The sequence below is a fragment of the Carica papaya genome, chromosome 3, assembly GCF_054855325.1.
Source record: "Carica papaya isolate Zhongbai chromosome 3, ASM5485532v1, whole genome shotgun sequence".
Lineage (NCBI taxonomy): Eukaryota > Viridiplantae > Streptophyta > Magnoliopsida > Brassicales > Caricaceae > Carica > Carica papaya.
In genome coordinates, this window is record NC_142311.1 from 35,889,685 (window position 1) to 35,908,624 (window position 18,940).

An 18,940-nucleotide genomic window follows, 5' to 3' on the forward strand; every position below is an offset into this window, starting at 1 on the left:
CTTTATACACAGAGAAGTCACTTGGTTTACAATTCTGTATGTCAAACTTTTTAAGAACCTTTTCGATATAGTTCTTTTATGATAATCTAAGAATACCCTGAGAGCGATCCCAGTGTATCTGGATCCATAATACAAAAGATGTGTTCTCAAGATCTTTCATCTCAAATTTCTTTGTTAGAAATCTCTTGATTTCGTACAATAAGTTTATGTCACTACTGGTAAGCAATATGTCATTGACATATAAAATCAGAAAAATATATTTACTTCCACGAAACTTGTGGTCTACACAATCTTTCACTAAATTTATTTCAAAATTAAACAAGATGACGATTTGATAAAATTTGTGGTACCATTGAAGGGAAGTCTGTTTAAGTACATAGATGGATTTTTTTAGTTTGCAAACCATTTGCTATGTATGTTCGGATATAAAGTTTTCTGGTTGTACCCTATAAATTGTCTCATTAATGTCTCCATTAAGAAATACTGTCTTAACATCCATATGATGTAATTCAAGATCAAAATATGTCACTAAAGTTATTATAGTCTTGAAAGAGTCTTTCAACGAAACTGGAGAGAAAGTCTTTTATTAATCGATGATTTCTTTCTGTATAAAGCCCTTAGCGACAAGACGGGCCTTGTACTCTCTACATTAACTTTTGAATCTCTCTTGGTTTTAAATATCTATTTGGAACTAATAAATTTTGCATCCTTAGGCAATGGAATAAGATCTCAAACGTCATTGTCCTTCATGGACTTCATCTCTTCATTCATGGCATCAATCCACTTGTGAAAGTTAGAACTTTTCATGACTTGACGAAAGTTAATAGGATCATTTTTCATCGTGTCAATATCAAAGTCATATTTTTGGAGATGTATAATATAATCATATGGTATTACACTTTTTCTCTCTTTAGTGGATCTCCTTAATGACATAAATTCTTGAGGGAGTGAAGTTTGTGCTGTAGGAACGATTTTCTAAACAAGAACGAGAGATACTATGACATTGTCTTGATCTAGAGTTGCTTCTTGAATAATGCTAAGTATAAGAACTTGATCCTAATCATTGTCATGAGCAGGGAATAGGAATATTAATCCATTCCTCTTCAAAAATAAGGTCGCGAACTCTTTCTTCCCGCAAACTCAACATTTTCAAAGAACTTGACATTTATTGTCTCAAAAATTATCTTAGTAGTGAGATCATAAAACTTGTAATCCCTGCATCACTCAGAATAACTAATAAACTAGCAACTAACAGTTCTGAAGTTTAGTTTCTTTTTCTGTGGCCTATAAAGTCTAACCCCAACTAGATATCTCCAAATGTGCAAATGTATAAAATTAGGCTTCTTGCTCGTCCAAATCTCATAAGGGGTCTTTATAGTTGCTTTAGTTGGAACTCTGTTGAGTAAATATATTGTAGTCTTTAATACTTCTCCCCATAGTGATTCAGGTAAGGTAAAATGATTAATCATACTCCTTACCATATTCTTAAGTGTTCTGTTTTGCCTTTCAACAACATCATTCATGTTAGGAGAACCTGACATAGTGTATTGTGGGACGATACTATATTTCTCTAAAAATCAAGCAAATGACCCTAGACAGTGCGTAACTGTCGGACTTTCTTTCACATGCAGTGACGATTGGCCACTGCTATTCCTTTTTGTTTTTCTGCTACATATATATATATACATATATCCTTAATATATATATACATATACAATACTTAACTTCTTGATATATATACATATATATATTTTTTAATTTTCTGTATGTATATATTTTTTTGATATTGATATATAGATATATATATATATATATATTCCTAATACTTATACATATACATATATATATTTATGCATATAGATATATATATATTCAACTAAACAAAAATAGAATTTAAAATCTAAATTTCTGAATCTGAATCCAAAATTACATAACAAATTTTTTTTTTTCTAAAAATTTAATACTAAAAATGACTCTGATACCAATTGTTAGAATAAAATTTATTTTTAAGTCCGTAAATATATAAAAATTAAACATATATTATCATATTAAATTAAAGAGAAATATAAGCGGAAGCGTACCTAAATCAATCGCAGAAGATTTATTCGTATCCGGTGATAGGATCTTCCGAATCGACACGACACTTTGAAATTAGTTTTTTCTGGTGACGGAATTTTAGAAAAATAAAATGACAACCTTGTGATTCGCGGACCATAACCACTTTTTATATCGACTAATTTTTGCAATTATCATTTCACCCATTATAAAATAAAAATATTGCAAAAAATAGTATCTGCACATTATAAACTCATACTTAAACCCGATGCATTAAGATCTAATATTGTTTAACCATATTTGATCATTTTTTAACGATCTCATTAAATTTTTAGCATGATACACATACCAAACTCCACATTAAGCCCACACGTTAGAAAAAAAACCGACATATAGAGTCCGATATGCTTGTGGATGTTTTAATGAAACTTCGTAGATTCTGTAAGGAGTCAACCATTGGTGCAATCTTCTTGCTCATGCAATTAGATTATTAATGATAATTAATTCTTTTGCCTTTTGGTTTTGTCTCTGGTATGCTCTTGGATTGCTTCAGATTAAAGTTCTAGTTTATAGAATTTTGAAGAAGGTGAGGAATTTGACTGGAGCAATTACATTATTTCAAATGCCAGACTTCAAGTAAATGCTGACCTTATTCTCCCAGTAGAAAGTCGGCATGGAGCTGCGAAGATCAGTCTCATACTTATAAATAGTATGTGGTGAGAATGAAATATTCACTGATGTGGTAGCCTGTGGAGGGAACCTTTCAAACACTGTTCTTGTAGTTATGAATGCAGTGCATTGGGGGGAAGATCCCCTGTATTGGTCATACATTGTGCATATTTTCTTACTTAGAGGTCCTAGGAAATAAGCATTTCAGGGCATATTTCTCCCAGTAGTTTGCTCTAGGATGTGTTAAAGTTCAATCACTGTATTTGCCGCTTTGTATAAAAGCATGATAATAGATCAAATTGTAAGCAGTGTCTGTTACAATATAGCATTAACTTTTTCTGAAAATAATGCACAACACATTGGAAGGCGCAGGTACTGTCTGTACTAAGAAAGAATTAAACTGTGGATTAAATTTTTGAAATATGTAATGCCTCTTTGCTTGGTGCTGGGAAATATAATATAACTTCATAGTCTTTTTATTTTCCTGATTATCTAATACATGCAGCTAGAAAGGCAGCATAAGTTGTTTTCTCTCTTGTACTGGAATATATTTTAAGATTTCAAATGTCTTCACTGTCTCTTTCTGTGGTCGCTTGATCTCTGGTTCCTCACGTTAGTATTGGTTTGGTGTTGTGAACAGTCATGATTGCAGAATTTCTTTGTTGCATGTTGAAATTACAACATTTCTCCTTGTCAATTAAACAGTACTAGATGATTTTCATCTCCAACAACTCTCTTGGTCTAATGACTTTTCAATCTTTGTGCTGGGTTCGGAGCTGATGAGAAGTTTTTGTTTTTGTACTTTGTCTTATGCTTTGCAAATCAATCTTGTTATACGTGCAGATGCAAGAGTGGATGACACTTCGGCAAGATATAAAGCTTCTACCTGGCGATTATGTTGTCTACTGGGACTTGATTGCAAAAGTCTGCAGTTTGAGCACTGCAGAAAAGTTTTTCGAAGATCCCTCTGATTGAATGAGAGGTGCACTCCCCTTGTTTAGCTCTTCATCATACGAGCAAATTGTCTACCAAAGCTGAGGCTCTTATGGAGATAATATCATGGTGTGCTTTCCTGAAATGTCCCCTGCAATAAACCATACGCTATTACTGTCCATTTCAAAAGGTCAACTAGAGAAGGTAGAAAGGAGTAATTCAGGAATTAAAGAGAAACATTTATCCAGATACTGTTACGTACAACTTATGGTTAACAATCTGTACCGTGCAAAATGATATGGAAGCTGCAGAAAAAGTCTTTCTTGAGCTGAAGAAGGCTAAAACAGCGTCCCAGCCTCGTCCAACTTGGGCATGAAGAAGATGAAGAAAAGGGCTCCTCAAAGAAGTAAAGTTGCTTATTTCTCTCTTATCAGTTTTGTCTGTTGAATCTCGAAGAACATGAAGTCATTCCTCTGCAAAATGAATGATGCTCAGTATACTTACATGGTATCTTAGATTAAATTTGGTTAAGAAAACTTTATTCTTTCTTTGTTTTGACTTGATGAGCCATCTCCAACCTATTAAGGTTGACTGCTGGTTAGATTCTTGCTTAGTTATATCCTTGTGTGAAATTTGCATTGTTAGCTCAAAAACATCCATTTCGTTCTTGAACAAATCCCATCTACTATAGACACGTAGTAAGCCTCCTGTTGCATACACAAAGGAGCACGATCAGTGGTAGTTTACCAATTCAGAACTCATATTTTATTGCCTTGAATCTCTCCAAAAGAACAAGCTTGAGGGACCCAGTGACCTAAACCAAGCTTCTGAAAAATGTCGGGGGTGGTTGGTGTGGTTTAGAAGAGTTATGGCAGTGGTATAGGCGTGCCAAATTCTGCATCATCTCGCATGGCGTATTATTATAAAGGAGTTTAAGTTTTCATATACATCCTACCCTATCCATGTAGACTGATGACCAAGAATAAACAAATTTTTTCAGTCAGAACAAACAAAATCTGAAACCAGAAAGACATAATTTTTTGGAAGAGGAAAGTGGAAAATGAATGGACTTGTTGCTTTTTCAAAAGGAACAGGTTGTACTTCTGTGGAGCAGCAGCGTCTTACGTGAAGAAGAATTAACTGCAACCACCAACAGATAAAAGAGGTTTACCCAACCCAACCCATTTTCAGGTTCAGGATCTTCATGTGTCTTGAGATTACTTGTTTGACCCTGTGTTTTCTTCTAAATTGTCAAATAAGCATTCTTGATTTTCAAGTTCGAAATGACTGATGCCTCCCTCTTGTCCACAACGTGTATATATGTATAATATATACATTATGCATTTTGCAAAATATGTCCAGCAGCTGAAGATAAAAAACAGTGTTTAGAAAATATAACTAGCAATATCTTATGTTCTTGTGCCACACAGTACAAAAACACGCGGAAAAGAAATTTCACGGGAAACAAAAAGAAAACGCGAGAAAATTTTCAAAATTCAAAATGTTCATCATGTTTATCATTTGAGGTCGAGGGATAGATTGGTAAATTCAAGTGGCAACGCATGTGTAAATTGGTAATTCTGGATTTATTAATTTTTTCATTTTGAATTCCATTTCACATATCCTCGGACGATGCGTGGACATGACGACTGGGTATAACGACGTCGTTCGAGTCGGAGTAAGGAGAAAACAATTCGGTCACGCGCTCGATAGCAAGTGGAAAAGAAAAAGAACACGTCACACACCAAATCTCGCCCCTTTTTTGTTATTTTTATTTTTATTTTTTTTAAAATCATCTCGACGTCTTCAGGTATAACTATTTAGTTACGTTGCAGGTTTGAAGTTGGAGGTCACAGCGCTCCCTTTCTTCTCCACGCAGAACTGGAAAACAAGAAAAAGGAGATCATATCTTTCTCGTTTTTAATAATATTCGATGGCCGGTGTGGAAGATGGAGAGTTAAATATCCGATTTGAAGAAGTGATTTCATGGCTGCCATCTCATGTTCTTGATGAAGCACTTTACGACGATCGTAGCACTAGATCCAAAAAGGTCTGTGTTCATATGTAAATAAATGTAAACAATACATACAGATATTAGAACTCAGCTATGCGTTTTCTCTTGCATGATCTTCTATTTGTTTCTAATTCTTCTGGCACTTTCGCTTACAGGAGTTGCCTAATTATACGCACCAGCACTTCCGGCATCGCCACAAACTGCCTGCTGAGCTTCCTCCGTTGGTATATATATACATATATATTTCTTCTTGCTTCCTCTTTTTCTCTTGAAAGAAAAATTAGTAATAGCATCAGTATAGAAAGTATTTTGAGTTGTTTAATTTGGATGATTTTATATTGATTTTCTTAGGAGTTTCCTTTTTGGTTAATCGAGAAATTTAACTTAAAAGACTTTGTTGGATTGTTCGGTCGTTGAGCCATAATAGACTATGGAATTAGTAGTTCAATCTGTTAAAGGTTTGGAGGCAACAAGGCAATGAATCAGGATTCAAAAATGGGATGTAGAAAAAATAATAGAGTTTTCTAGTAAAAAAATTGAGGCATTTGAATAATGCCAATAGATTTTTGAATAAGAACAAAAGAAATTATTAGTTATTATAAGTGGTAATTAATATTTTCTGTTTTATCGTAATTTTTGAAATATTTTACAATGCATTTTTAGCCCTATCTGGCTAAATGTGTAAGCTAATTGTTATCTAAACAACCTAAATAATGTATTTAGTTAAGAAGAATTGAAATCTGAAACAACCAAGCTGGTGATCCTATTGCTATTTTAAGTACTATATTGATGACTTTAGCGAATTCTGAATGCGATTGTATATACTTTGTAACTGATCAAACATATATATATATATATATATGCATTAAGTAGCATTTCATCTTGTGAATAATTACTCGGCATTTTGAATTTTGAACTTCTTTAATTTGAAAGTTCACCAGCTAATTAAGATTCTACAAGATTTCCTTTTTAAACCCTCTTTTATATATATATATATATATTTGAATTCAAAATCTAAAAGGAAAACCTAACGCCAATAGAGTTCTGCAGTTCTACATCCTACATCCATGCATAAGCCAACCATGTACAGACAAAGAGAAGTTTTGGAACCAAAATAGAAGGAAAAAAAAAAAAAAACCCTTCTTAGATCTAGTAATACTGCAGATATTGAGATTTTTGAAATATTTTGATGGGTTTAGTTTAGTTGATTCCAATTCTATTTAATAGGATAGAAATTTGAATAAAAAATTAGCTTTTTATTTCAAATTGATTTTATGTTTAGCTTAAAATAATTATTTTATGATACTTTTGTTGACAAGTAAAATAAAAATTAATGATTACGAAATAGAACTTGGATAAAAATAAAATATTTTTCAACCAAATCTAATCCAAGAATTATTTATATAAATATAATTCTTTTGATAAAATATTGAGTAAGTGATTAGTTCATCCATTGTACATATTTTGCTTTTAAAAGTTATTTTATGTGTAAAATTAACTAGTTCGTCCTATAATTTCATGTATGTCATTATTAAGTATTGGACAATTAATATCTACTTCTGTTGATTTGCTTATGCAGGTAATTATAGATTTAAATTGTTTTGGCAGGGCAAATAATTAACCTGAAAGAAGATCATAGGAACACTTATTAAGAAATTAATTAATTGTTTTCTTATAGAAATTTATGTTTGTTTCTTTTTTCACCAAGTATAATCAGGTAGGTAAACCAAACACAAGGGGCCATCATAGCTCCAAGCATCCCATTAACTGGGCGTCTGGAGGACATGGAATGCAGGCTTTCTTTCTAGAGTCTGGTCGAAAATCATACACTGGCACTGGAGTTTTTCTTCCTCAAAGAGCTGGCTCCAATAAGTTCCATTCTAACAGAAAACCAGGTAATTAACTTTACTTTAATCATTACAATAAAATCGTAACGAAATTTTTGTTCGTGCTAATAACTATATATTCTCAAACAAGTTCAAGTTCTCGTATGCTTGAAATAAATTCAGCATTCTTTTATGTAAGTAATCTCAAAATCACAATATTTAACATGTTTGAAATAAATTTAAAAAATTTACTAAATTCATTTGTAATTTTGTGTTTAGTTCGATTAGTAGATTATATAAATTATATTAGAATGATAAAAATTGATTTCACGTAAACTTTTATGTGCAATAAGAACAATATGTTATAAGCTTCATTTAAATTAAAGAAAGTTATAATGTATTATTTCAATTCTATTTATATATAATTTAAAATGAGATTTTTTTAAAAAAAAAATTGTTCTTAATATGGTTGTATTTTAACTTTATGACATAATAAAAATTAATATCATACAAAATATATGGGGAAGTGACTCAGCATATTGAAATTCTTATCAATTTAATTTTAATTGCATTCTGCTAAAATCTATATTATCTTTTTAACAGTTAAATGTAAGTTGGCAAATAAATTGCACAAATCGTTTGGAAATTTTCCAAAACATATTCTGTCAACAAAATTCTTTACACACTTTCACTATTCAAGCAGAAATTTAATGTTGAATTGATTTTTCACAACGTATGGTTTACACTGATCATATGTAGCAACAGTAAATATATGTAATTATGTATATTCATGGGCGTATCTTGTGTATCTTTGCAGCTTGCTCTCCTGTTCTCCTTCCTTCTCGTGTTGTTCAGGCTCTCAACCTCAATGTACATGCGTTAGGCTTGCGAGGTTAACTCTAAGCAAGTTCCTTAATTTAACTTTGAGTATCGCTTCAGAATTATAAAAAAAAATTAACTTTTGACCACTCAGAAATCAAGGGATTAATTATTTTAATATCTGCAGACGCCAAAAACAATTCCAAAGATGTTGAAGATTGCACTTCGAGGATAATTAGCAGAAACAAAAGCTGCAACAAGGATGTATCGACAAAATGTTGTGCTGCTTCTCCAACTTCACCAGAGATTTTTCTTCCAAAGGAATGGACTTACTAAACTCTCCCTAACAGTGTGTGTGCGTGTGTGTATATACATATATGTGTATATATATATATGTATATACGTACACAATCATAACTTGGGTTCGTATCTTTTTTATCCAGAAAAAAAAGTGGGTTTTTTATTTTAAAAAATAAAAAATCCATGGAAGCAGTCCGATCAAGTTTCTTGTAGTTCGTGCTGTTGACCATTATATAAGATAGTGTTTTGTCTTATAAATAAATTAAAAAGAGAAACAGCACAAATGGAGTTTGATTAACTCAGCATGTAGTGCTGTACCTTTCTGCCAAATCTTTGTATAGATACTGTATAACCAACATATCTTCAGATCTCTTGTTCATCGAATAGTGGAGTAACAGAGGAAAAGAAGAGAGAGAGAGGAATTGGGAAGGAGAAGATGATGGTGAAAATTTACAGAGAGAGATAGAGAGAGAGGGGGACAGAAAAAAAAAAAGAGAAGTTGAGGAAGCCGGAGAAGATTGGGGGGGAGGAGGAGGACAGAATAGACAATTTTATATATGTAAGTCTTTAACACAAAAATCTTGAAAAAATAAAAAAACAAATTACAGTTTAAAATTAATCTATTAAAATACCATGTAAAATTTATCACAAAATTTAGAAATTTTATTATTTTATAACTGAAATAAATATGAATAATTAAATTATTCTAAAAAGGAAAGAAATAAACAAATTGAAATCTAAAACAATCAAAATATAAAGGACGCTTTTTTCGTTTAATATTTCGTTTAAAGAAAAAGTCGTAGACGTGGTTGGATGGGAGTGGGGGTGCAAAGATTTTAAACTAGGGATAAAGTAGAGGATCCAGGCACTTGCGATTGCAATTTCGATGTGCGTAAAAATCAAAATAAACCGACCCCCCTCTCAACTTCGTTCTCGACTCCTCTCTGCTCGTCTTGCTTGAGTCTCCATGGAGGCAACTCTTCTCAGCTCCCACCGCTTCTATCCCTGCCTCTTCAACGCGAAGCCTCTAAATTTTCAAGGTATGCTCTGCACTGTTTGGTTTTTAACAGATGAAAGAAAAGAAATAATAATGGAAGAGAAGTATAGGAATTTGAGTAAAGCTAATTGGATTAGTTTACCTTCTTCAACACTCTTTTCTATCACAGAAAACGCTAATTCTCGCTGTTTGTTTGTTCGTTGTTCACTTTCTTACTTTTATCTGGAAGCGAACGGGGGATTTTGCGTTTTTCGTTTCTTCATTTTCAGCTGTGTTTTTTTTTTTTTTTTTTGTGTGGATATTGGGATAATGATGGTTGTGAATTTAGAAAGTAAAATCCAATGCGTCGTTTGCTACTTAGGTATGAGTAGACTTGGAAGTTTTTGTTTGGAGTGCGTTCTTTATTTTTTCCTTATACACTGAGAGTTGCTGTCTCCTTGTCCACCTATGAGTTTTCTTGAGTTAGAGCTATTATTTACTTTGTTACTTCATATTATTGTTCTTGTCAAAACTGACTGTTTATTTTAGTTCCAGCTTCCTATGGAGATCAAAACTTGGTGAATTCTGTGTTTGAGCCGCCACTACTTCCATCTTGAACCCTTTGGGATGAGATGATTTAAACGTAAATAATTGTGTTATAATTATACATTTCAAGACTAGTATAAGTAAAATGGACATAAACCAAACAAGTCCATGTTATCATGCTATTAAGAAATAGGGATTTTCTATTTCATCAAGAATCATTAATATGAATACTGACAGCTTTATGATAATATAGGAAATGCAGTTGTCACTTGATATGGTTCTTCAAGCTCTTATTTGTGGATTTTTTTTCCTTATCTTCTTGAGTTTCCATTCATGGTTTTTATTTGGAGATTGCATGTCCTAACTAAAGAAATGTGAGAAATATAATGTAGGGTTGTTATTCTCCATCTTTTTGTTGCCTTAACAGAGAATGCTATTAACTGAATGCAAGTTAGAGCTCAATTTAATTTGTAAATATTATTTGACATGCAGGTGGCTGCGCAGAACACAATCTACAATTTTATCGTCCCACATGTCCTAGAACACGTTATAGTCTCAAGATGAATATGGGGAATTCTAATAGAAGTTATTTTTTTATGCTAAATCGATCATTCATGTCAAGAAAAAACAAAAGATTTGCTGCTAATTCTTCAGATCAACTCCGAAGTGACTACATGAATGTTGAGGCAACATCTGCAGAATCTCTTAATCTTGAAGTTATTCCACCACAACCTACTGATGGAGCTGATTTTGTTAGGTTGCATGGTGATGATAAATTAGAGACTCTACAGTATAGATCGAGAAGATTTAGAAATAGGTTTCTGAACTTCGTTCGCCTAAGTTCTGTCCTCAACAATGCTGCAGAATCATTTTTCAAGAGTGAGATACGGCGAAGGTTATTTGTAACAGCTGTACTACTTGTAATTAGTCGTGTTGGATATTTCATTCCTCTACCTGGATTTGATAGAAGATTGATACCTCAAGATTACCTTAGCTTTGTCTCTGGTTCTGTTGGTGAGTTGATTGAAATCTGCAAATAGACTTGCGCTTCTAGATTTAAGATTTATTGCCGAGTAATGTTTTCCATTTTTCTATTTTTTTTCCCTCATCTGAGAAATCGTACAAGAAATATTTATGATAATGAAATGCTGTGGAAATTTGTAGTCATATTCTTTTTTCTCTTTTTTTTTTTTAATTTTCAGATGACCTGGGTGATTTTGGATCGGGCCTAAAACTGTCCTTTTTCCAGCTTGGCATCAGTCCTCAGATTATAGCATCAATAATTATGCAGGTGTGTATCGTTTTTCTTTCTTTCTCTTTTTTCGGGTGGAAATTTGTTGGTTCAAATTCTTTATGGGGCTGGTTTATCCTTCCCATGAGATGGGACACTTCCAAAGCTAACTGGTCATTATCTTGTAAACTAATTTGAAGCATCAGATTGAAGTTGAATGTTTGTTTATGAGCTTTTGCCTCATCATTTTTTACTTTGCAACTTTTCATTTTAAGTTCTTGGAGATCTTTGGGTTTATGAGTTTACAATCTGGAAGAGATTACTTGCTTGCTCATTACTAAATATGATGCAAAAATTGGATATTTTAATAATATTAGTTTTCATAATCATTTGGACAACTGGCAAATAACTTAGTGATTATAAGCGCATTAAACTTTATATGTTTGTAATCATATGAAAGCACTTTTAGCAACCTTATTGTAGCAACTTCTTCATTGAAGTATACATGTTTGAGGCCATCAAAGGTTGTGAAGGTTGCTTTTCTAAGATCCAGCCTATGACTGTTCATAAATTATCTTGAATATATTACTACACTGCCTACTTCTTGCCACACTTATTTCCCTCTTTTTGAATATGCTATATCGCGCCGTTGAATTTTCTAAGATCACAGTTTTACTCTCACTCTCATGAATGGGTGTTCAGGTGCTCTGTTATGTTGTTCCATCCTTAGTAAAGCTGCGGAAGGAAGGTTTAGATGGCCACGAGAAGATAAAGAGTTATATGTGTGTCTAGTTATTCATCTCAAGCAGTGAGACGATCTCTTGCTAGACAATTTCCTGTTGCACATCAACTTTTTGCCATTTATTAAGAAGGTCATAAGCTCTGGTTTTTCTGTATATTCAGATGGTGGCTTTCACTTGGCTTTGCTATCTTGGAAGCTGTAATAGTTGCCTGTAATTCTCTCCAATATTCAATTTACGCAGCAAGTTACCGGTAATTTAGTAAGGAGATTGTCATTTTAACAATGTTTTCTTGCTTTTAATGTGGCTACATGAAAATTGTTTTTATTTCATTGAGGATTTAGCAACAGTTTTTTAGTCAAAAGCAATATCTGGAACAGTGTTGTTCTAAATCCCTGTTGGGCTCAAACCTACTTCAAATTGGTTTAACCATGCTGGTAATTAGTATTAGTAGCGTCATTTTGTTAAGACTGTTTTATTGAAGTTATTTACTTAGAAATTTTTTTGACATTTCAGGGCCAAGCATGTGATGGTGACAACTTTTTTGCTGGTTTGTGGTGCAATGACTATGACATGGATCTGCGATACAATATCGGAATCTGGATTTGGTATTTTTCTTAAATCTTGGTGAACTCATTTGATTCTGGTTGATCTTCAATTTTAGTCTTTTAGCTACTCTATGGTCCGTCAAAATTATTTTGTCTTGTTGACATCCTCATGCACCTTGTCTCACTGCATCTCGGTTCCATTAGTATGTTATAATTATATTGGAAGAAAGGACAAGGGATGGAGCTCTGAACTCTTAAATTATTGTTATGGAAATGACAGTTAATTTTACCATGAGGTAGATTATAGTACAAATATTGGAACTTTGTTCCCACAAGTTTTCTCTTTTAGTGTATTATTTTTTTTTAAAAAAGTTCTCTTTTAGTGTAACACAGTCTAGGTTAGTGGCTTACATACATGATTTTTTTTAAAAAAATACAAAATATAAATATATATTAATATCAGAATCAAGGGGCTTAGAGACATGGTTTACAAACATGACTTATGCTTGTTCTGACATGAAAAGCCTTTCTTTTTTCTGTAATTAATTCTAATTGTTGCCAGAGAGTGGTAATATCATATCTCAGAGTCCATTTAGTAAGAGCTTTGGCAAAATAGGTCATGTGTTGTTTCTATTGTGAACATTAAAAAAAATTTGTGCCTAGAGATAGTAGTAAACTGTTGGAAGTTTAGCTGTAACTTTCAAATGCTGAACTCCAAAGAATGGTTCTTGTTGCAAGAGATAACAATGGCTTTGATAAATCCTACTGAGATAATGATTTTCTTTTGGAGGTAATATTTGCTTTGTGTTTTGTCCTCTTTACATCAAGGCAATAATTGAAGACAGAATGACATGCTATGTCATTCTTTCTCATGTTCAGTTGTTAATTTACTCTTCTTTTAGCGCTTACAGATATTTACTATGTTTATAAACTTCAATTTTTATTCGACATCAAGGCAATAATTGAAGACAGAATGACATGCTATGCCATTCTTTCTCACTTTCAGTTGTTAATTTACTCTTCTTTTAGCGCTTACAGATATTTACTATGTTTATAAAGTTCAATTTTTATCCGAGTGTGATAAACTTTTGTCAGAAAATCTGGTATTGCTAATTCCAGGTGATTTCGTTCTGATTTTGTTTGATTGTCTGGTCATTTCTAATCAACAATCAAAATGAACTTGCATGTTCCTTTCTTTTCTGATTGTTCTTGGCATAGTCACTTTCTTAATTGGTTCTACATATTTCAGGCCAAGGTTCATCTCTTGTAATCTGTGTGGGAATACTAACGGGCTATATAGAAACATTGCACAAGATGTCATCTCAGCTCTTGGGTATGTGACTAAGGATCAGCTCTTGTACAACTCACTGTAGTTTGTAACATATTTCCGCATTAGTACCCCAATATTTTGCTCTGGGTATGTATATATATATTTTAGAAGGAAAATGAGAATGACAGGAACGAGGCGCAAACACTGCAAAAAAATGGATTTACAAGTTAGCAGAAATTAATTCTTTTCTGGATTACAGGAATGACAGTTTGCTCTGCCTATTAGGGATTCTGGTTCTCTGGAACAATTTACTAATTTTGCTTGAAGTTGTGGTTTGGGGGCTCAGGGCTTTATTCCATGCAGACTTAATGTTTGGAGTTATGGCCTTCATTAATATATTGCTGGCTCTGGGAGTGGAAAATTTCTGAAGGAATCATTAAGTTTGAAAACCTCCAAAACATGTTTATGTCATCTTAAATATACATCTGTTACCTGCGTATTTTATTTTGTAAAAGATATTTGCATATTTCTTTCTGCTAAGTTAAGATTGATCTTGTGACAACTTGTTCCTATATTAATTTCTCTTTTAGCTTATTCATGTGCTAAGAGTTAGATTCAACCCAAAACCATATGGTATTAGGAAAAGTTGTCCAAGAGGTATATAAACGACTGTAGATGCTTATCCTTGGTCCATGTGGAACTATATATTTGATAGTATGTGGGATCCTGCTTATGGCCAATGCATGATCAATATATTAGCATCTAAAGATTAACATGCTAAAATATTGAGGCCCTAACATCAGAATTGTCAGCTAATTCTAATTGACCTACTTTGAGTTTGTTTTTAAAGTATCTGATGCTTTGGCCATGCATAAACTTCTATGGAATATGGTAGCGGATTTAAGATCATGGAGACTGTTTACTTAAAAAAAAAAAGAAAGATAATGGAGACTGTATCGATTGTCAAGAAAAGCAGTTGGACATGCATATAGTTCAGACAAAGGGGAGCAGATTGTTAAAATCAGACCTCTGAACCACTTTGTCAATCATTATTCTTAATGCAGTATAGAAACTTAGTAAATAGCCGTAATCTTGACTATGTAATTTTTAAGCTTGAATATAGTGATGGAGGGACATATGATTATTAGTATTCTCTCATTGTTTCAGTTTAAGGAATGGGTATGTTATAATGGATCAACCTTTTCTATCCTGCAGGAAGTGCTGCGAATTGGTGGCCGTATATACTTGCAGTGTTAGGTGTTTTTACCATAGTTACTATGTGGGCAGTTCTTGTAACTGAGGGTTGTAGAAAGATAAAACTGCAGTACTATGGATTCAAACTTGCTTCTGCTGCAAGGTAAAACCATTAGTGTGGTCCAGTAAAATTTATGTCTTCTCTTCTGAAAGATTTATAGTGTTGTCTTTTGGAAGAATGTACGTGTTACACAGAATTATTCTGTTGATGGGTTCTATCTTTTGTTTGTTCAACTTTCCTACAAAATCTTTCTTTGTGTTATGCATATAATAAGATTGAATATCATTGTCATATCCATTAAATTGATGTAGGAAAAGTAGAGCTTGATTAGGAAACTTTGAGGAGATTTTTAAGAATCAAAGTTGGAGATCTTGGATCTCAATAATCAAATTAATATCTCTATATTTAAATAATAATTATATAAATAGCCTACCAATAATTTACTTAGGATATCCTATTTACAGGCGTCAAAATATAAATAAAATAGGAACTCTTAAGTGTACTGAGGATTTCTACAAAATAAGAAAAGAAGCTAATTAATTAAAATAACTTGTAATAGAAAATAACTAAATAGGATCCTAACTAAATAGGAAATAATGAACTTATGTCATTAGTATGCCTATGGATATTAGTCCCTAACTAAGCTAAATACCTTAATAGTGCATAAACATTACAGTTACATAAACATAACTTATTATTGGAATATGCCCACTCTAGGATCTTCTTGTTCTGCATTGTTCTATGTTATTTGGTGTAAACTCGACCTCGAGTTTTAAAATGTTGAAGTAGAAAGAATATCCAAATTAGGGCTTGTCTTTTTAACAATTAAAGGTTGTGAAACTTGAAATTGTCATGGAAAAACATGAATACTTTTCAACTCAAGGATTCTAAAGATATAGTGAACGAAGTAAAAATAACAAAATTTTTAAAAGGGAGAATATCCAAACTTTCCTCATTGCTGTTAGGAGCCAAATAAATTTTGTAGTATCTTGAGGTGGGACCTTTTTCTTCTTAAAAAATCAACAAGAATATCATTGTTTCAACTTTGACAACACCATTGCTTACAACTAAATCAGGAGATCTATAATTTGGTGACTCAATTTGTCTAATAAACACAACATCTTTCACAATTCATTACGAGGTGACTCAATTTTGTTCTTCTTTCAAATAAATCTCTCTTTGTTCTAAGCATGTTATGAGATTGAATAACTATCATATCCATTAAACTTTCCAAGCTTATAAGTTTCATGCCCATTAGTTTAATAATACGAGTGACTATCAATTTGCATTCACAAAAAGCCTGGTTGAATTTATTATCACCACTTAAGCAATTGCTTTTGCTATCATCTGGATATCAATATCTGATAGTATGACCTTGCTTATCTGCACTCTTATTCTTTTATCTTTTCAACAGAGAAGGTTCCCCGATTACTGAGGTGGAACCCTATATCCCTTTTAAAATCAATCCATCAGGAATGCAACCAATTCTCACAACAACTTATCTCTTAGCATTTCCCAGCATTCTTGCTAGGTAATTCTATCCAGCTGATTTATTTATTAACTTTAAGTTCATTTTTTCATTATCCGAGTATGAGATCCCGTTATGTATTTCTGTAAGTGAGTCATTGCAGTTTTCATTTGGTTACAACAGCAATTTATTTTATCTGTAATTACCACTATAATTGTCTAATACAGAGCCTTGTTTGCAGTATCCTTGGTTCACGTTTCTGGGAGAATGTTAAGGAGATATTGAACCCTGAGACATCTGTTGGTGCACCACCTTGGATTTACTATTCAATTTATGCTTTTTTTGTCTTTCTATTCAACATATTTGACATTGTGAGTATCTTCTCAGCCTCTTGCTTTCTATCCTTTTTTCTTTTGCTGTGTGTTAACTTCCATGGTACTAGTTACAGAAATATATGCAGTAATAAGGTTCTTAAATGATTAACAAAATGGTGATGCCTAAAGTTCATTTTTGTTTTGTTCCATGAAATGCATGCATGTCAAAATGAAAGTTGAAACCTGAGTTTTCTCAAAATATGTGGAATATGTTTAGTTGTGCTGTGGAAAAAAATTTGTGTTAAAAAGTTTGCTTTTAATTGCTACATTTATGGTTTTAAAAAATATAGCATTTGATGGTAAATAATTTGTATACGGGTCGTATCCCTTAGGTACCATTATGAATAATACTTTTCTGCACTTTTATTTCAAAAGAAAAAAATATAGCATTTGATTATCCGTTCTCCGAGAAATATGCTTTATCTAGTATTAAGTTCAGTAATAATACTTTTAATGCTGTTGATTATCACAAATAAGCGAAATTTTATTTTATTTTATTTTCAGAATATGAACAAGGAAGCTGTGCAAAATAATATTCTCTCTTTTTTCTAAAAAAAAAAGAATATGAACACAGAAGTTGCAACCCGAATTTTCTTAAGTTATTTTTAATTTTGAGTTACAAATCTTTAGCCTTGTGCAACTATGATTTAACTCATGTTTATTGTGTAGGCCAACTTGCCGAAGGAAATATCAGATTATTTGAATAAGATGGGTGCCAGAATACCAAATATAAAGCCTGGGAAAGCAACAATTGAGTATCTCATGAAGATTCAGGCGTCAACACGGTTTTGGGGTATACTTACATCTATTAATTGCAAATAGTTCCGGGCATTATTAACATCTAATCTCAAGCATTGATTTGTCTTTTGGGCTGGTAATTCTCAGGGGGCCTACTGCTAAGTATTTTGGCAACTATGTCAACCATACTGGATCACTATTTACGCAGTATCAATGAAGGATTTGCAATTGGTCTTACTTCTGTTTTAATAATTGTAAGTCCTGACCTAGTGCTGTTTAATTGCACAAAAATATGCCTTTTTGGTTACCCTGACCCTTTTCGCATTCAGGTGGGTTCCATTATAGAACTTGGAAGATCTTACCAAGCATATAATGTTATGCCAAGTTTAAGCAAAGCTCTAAGGAGATATGGTGTATAACATTTGAAGAGGGAACAATTCATTAGTATCGACGACCTGGTATTTCTCTTTAATGTTTTAATTGAAATCCCTATCACATGCTGAACACTTGCCAATATTATTTTTCTGTTCTTGGCTGCAGAGACTCTCCGAGGACTATTGATCATTTTCAATAGCTGTGATCTAGTCAATCAGAGCCGGTGTTCTAGGGAAGTTTCTGCACAAAACGATAAGCACAAAAATCACCTGATTGGAGGTAGATTAATTCGGTGCTGGAGTTGATTCTGAGACCTTGATTTTGGACTTGGACAAAGGACTGCTGCATCCAGATAAAGGATTATATCCCACGAGCTAGTGAACAATCAATATGGTGGAATATAAGCTTGCAACTTAGTTATGTATAAAGATCGGAACCAGGTCTAAAATTTTTGTAGATTCAAGTGATTCTCGGTAGAAAGATTTGGATGTAAAAAATTATAGCGGTAGGGTGTTTTGGACTCTAAATTATGTAAGCTATTGGTGTTGCTTATAATTTGTACTCGTTGCAGTTTGTATTTATGATTAACAGATGTACTAATATAGTAGGATCACCCTGAGATTTTTATGATTCGAGCATGATGCTGTGCTTGAATGTTCTCTTACGATTTTCAGTCGAGCTTAGAATGTTCTCCTGCAGATTTTTAGCCTCTTATTCATCATAACAGATGTACTAACAGGTGTTTCTAGTTTTTCTAGAATTTCTTTTTTTCTATTGTAAGTTGTAACCCTTTAAAAACTGAA

At 32.7% G+C, this 18,940-nt stretch overlaps 2 protein-coding genes and 1 long non-coding RNA gene across 4 annotated transcripts; 2 read left to right on the forward strand and 1 right to left on the reverse strand.

Annotated features, from left to right (window-relative positions):
- Positions 1-3,100: 3,100 nt before the first annotated feature.
- Positions 3,101-4,912, reverse strand: LOC148268616 (uncharacterized). The gene is made up of 2 exons (XR_015818133.1): positions 3,943-4,912; positions 3,101-3,808 (listed from the first exon to the last, which is right to left on the reverse strand). It is a non-coding gene; the product is annotated as an uncharacterized LOC148268616 (long non-coding RNA).
- Positions 4,913-5,092: 180 nt separating this feature from the next.
- On the forward strand, positions 5,093-8,956 carry LOC110814820 (uncharacterized). 2 transcript variants are annotated; one of them, XM_022042400.2, is made up of 6 exons: positions 5,093-5,231; positions 5,493-5,707; positions 5,827-5,895; positions 7,380-7,566; positions 8,315-8,389; positions 8,504-8,956. In XM_022042400.2, exons 2-6 carry the CDS (start codon positions 5,591-5,593, stop codon positions 8,650-8,652), a joined length of 597 nt encoding a protein of 198 aa, XP_021898092.1. In that variant the 5' UTR covers positions 5,093-5,231; positions 5,493-5,590; the 3' UTR covers positions 8,653-8,956. The 2 variants fall into 2 exon arrangements, with proteins under 2 accessions (XP_021898092.1, XP_088073071.1); XM_088216945.1 differs by having other exon boundaries at positions 7,389-7,566.
- A 464-nt stretch (positions 8,957-9,420) lies between these two features.
- On the forward strand, positions 9,421-18,775 carry SCY2 (SecY protein transport family protein). Its single transcript, XM_022042373.2, has 14 exons — positions 9,421-9,656; positions 10,631-11,152; positions 11,341-11,429; positions 12,072-12,151; positions 12,273-12,362; positions 12,626-12,717; positions 13,907-13,990; positions 15,143-15,284; positions 16,597-16,713; positions 16,892-17,021; positions 17,694-17,817; positions 17,910-18,016; positions 18,092-18,220; positions 18,303-18,775. The coding sequence occupies exons 1-13, from the start codon at positions 9,584-9,586 to the stop codon at positions 18,179-18,181; spliced, it is 1,740 nt and encodes a 579-aa protein (XP_021898065.2). The 5' UTR covers positions 9,421-9,583; the 3' UTR covers positions 18,182-18,220; positions 18,303-18,775.
- Positions 18,776-18,940: the final 165 nt, after the last annotated feature.

What these genes read in the sequence shown, in the direction of transcription:
- SCY2 (XM_022042373.2), top strand. Translation starts at nt 9,584, where the DNA reads ATGGAGGCAACTCTTCTCAGCTCCCACCGCTTCTATCCCTGCCTCTTC. An exon ending in GAAGCCTCTAAATTTTCAAG is followed by an intron (nt 9,657 to 10,630) that starts GTATGCTCTGCA and finishes TTTGACATGCAG; the next exon opens with GTGGCTGCGCAGAACACAAT. An exon ending in ATTTACGCAGCAAGTTACCG is followed by an intron (nt 12,363 to 12,625) that starts GTAATTTAGTAA and finishes TTGACATTTCAG; the next exon opens with GGCCAAGCATGTGATGGTGA.
- LOC110814820 (XM_022042400.2), top strand. Translation starts at nt 5,591, where the DNA reads ATGGCCGGTGTGGAAGATGGAGAGTTAAATATCCGATTTGAAGAAGTG. An exon ending in GTAGCACTAGATCCAAAAAG is followed by an intron (nt 5,708 to 5,826) that starts GTCTGTGTTCAT and finishes TTTCGCTTACAG; the next exon opens with GAGTTGCCTAATTATACGCA. An exon ending in CCATTCTAACAGAAAACCAG is followed by an intron (nt 7,567 to 8,314) that starts GTAATTAACTTT and finishes GTATCTTTGCAG; the next exon opens with CTTGCTCTCCTGTTCTCCTT.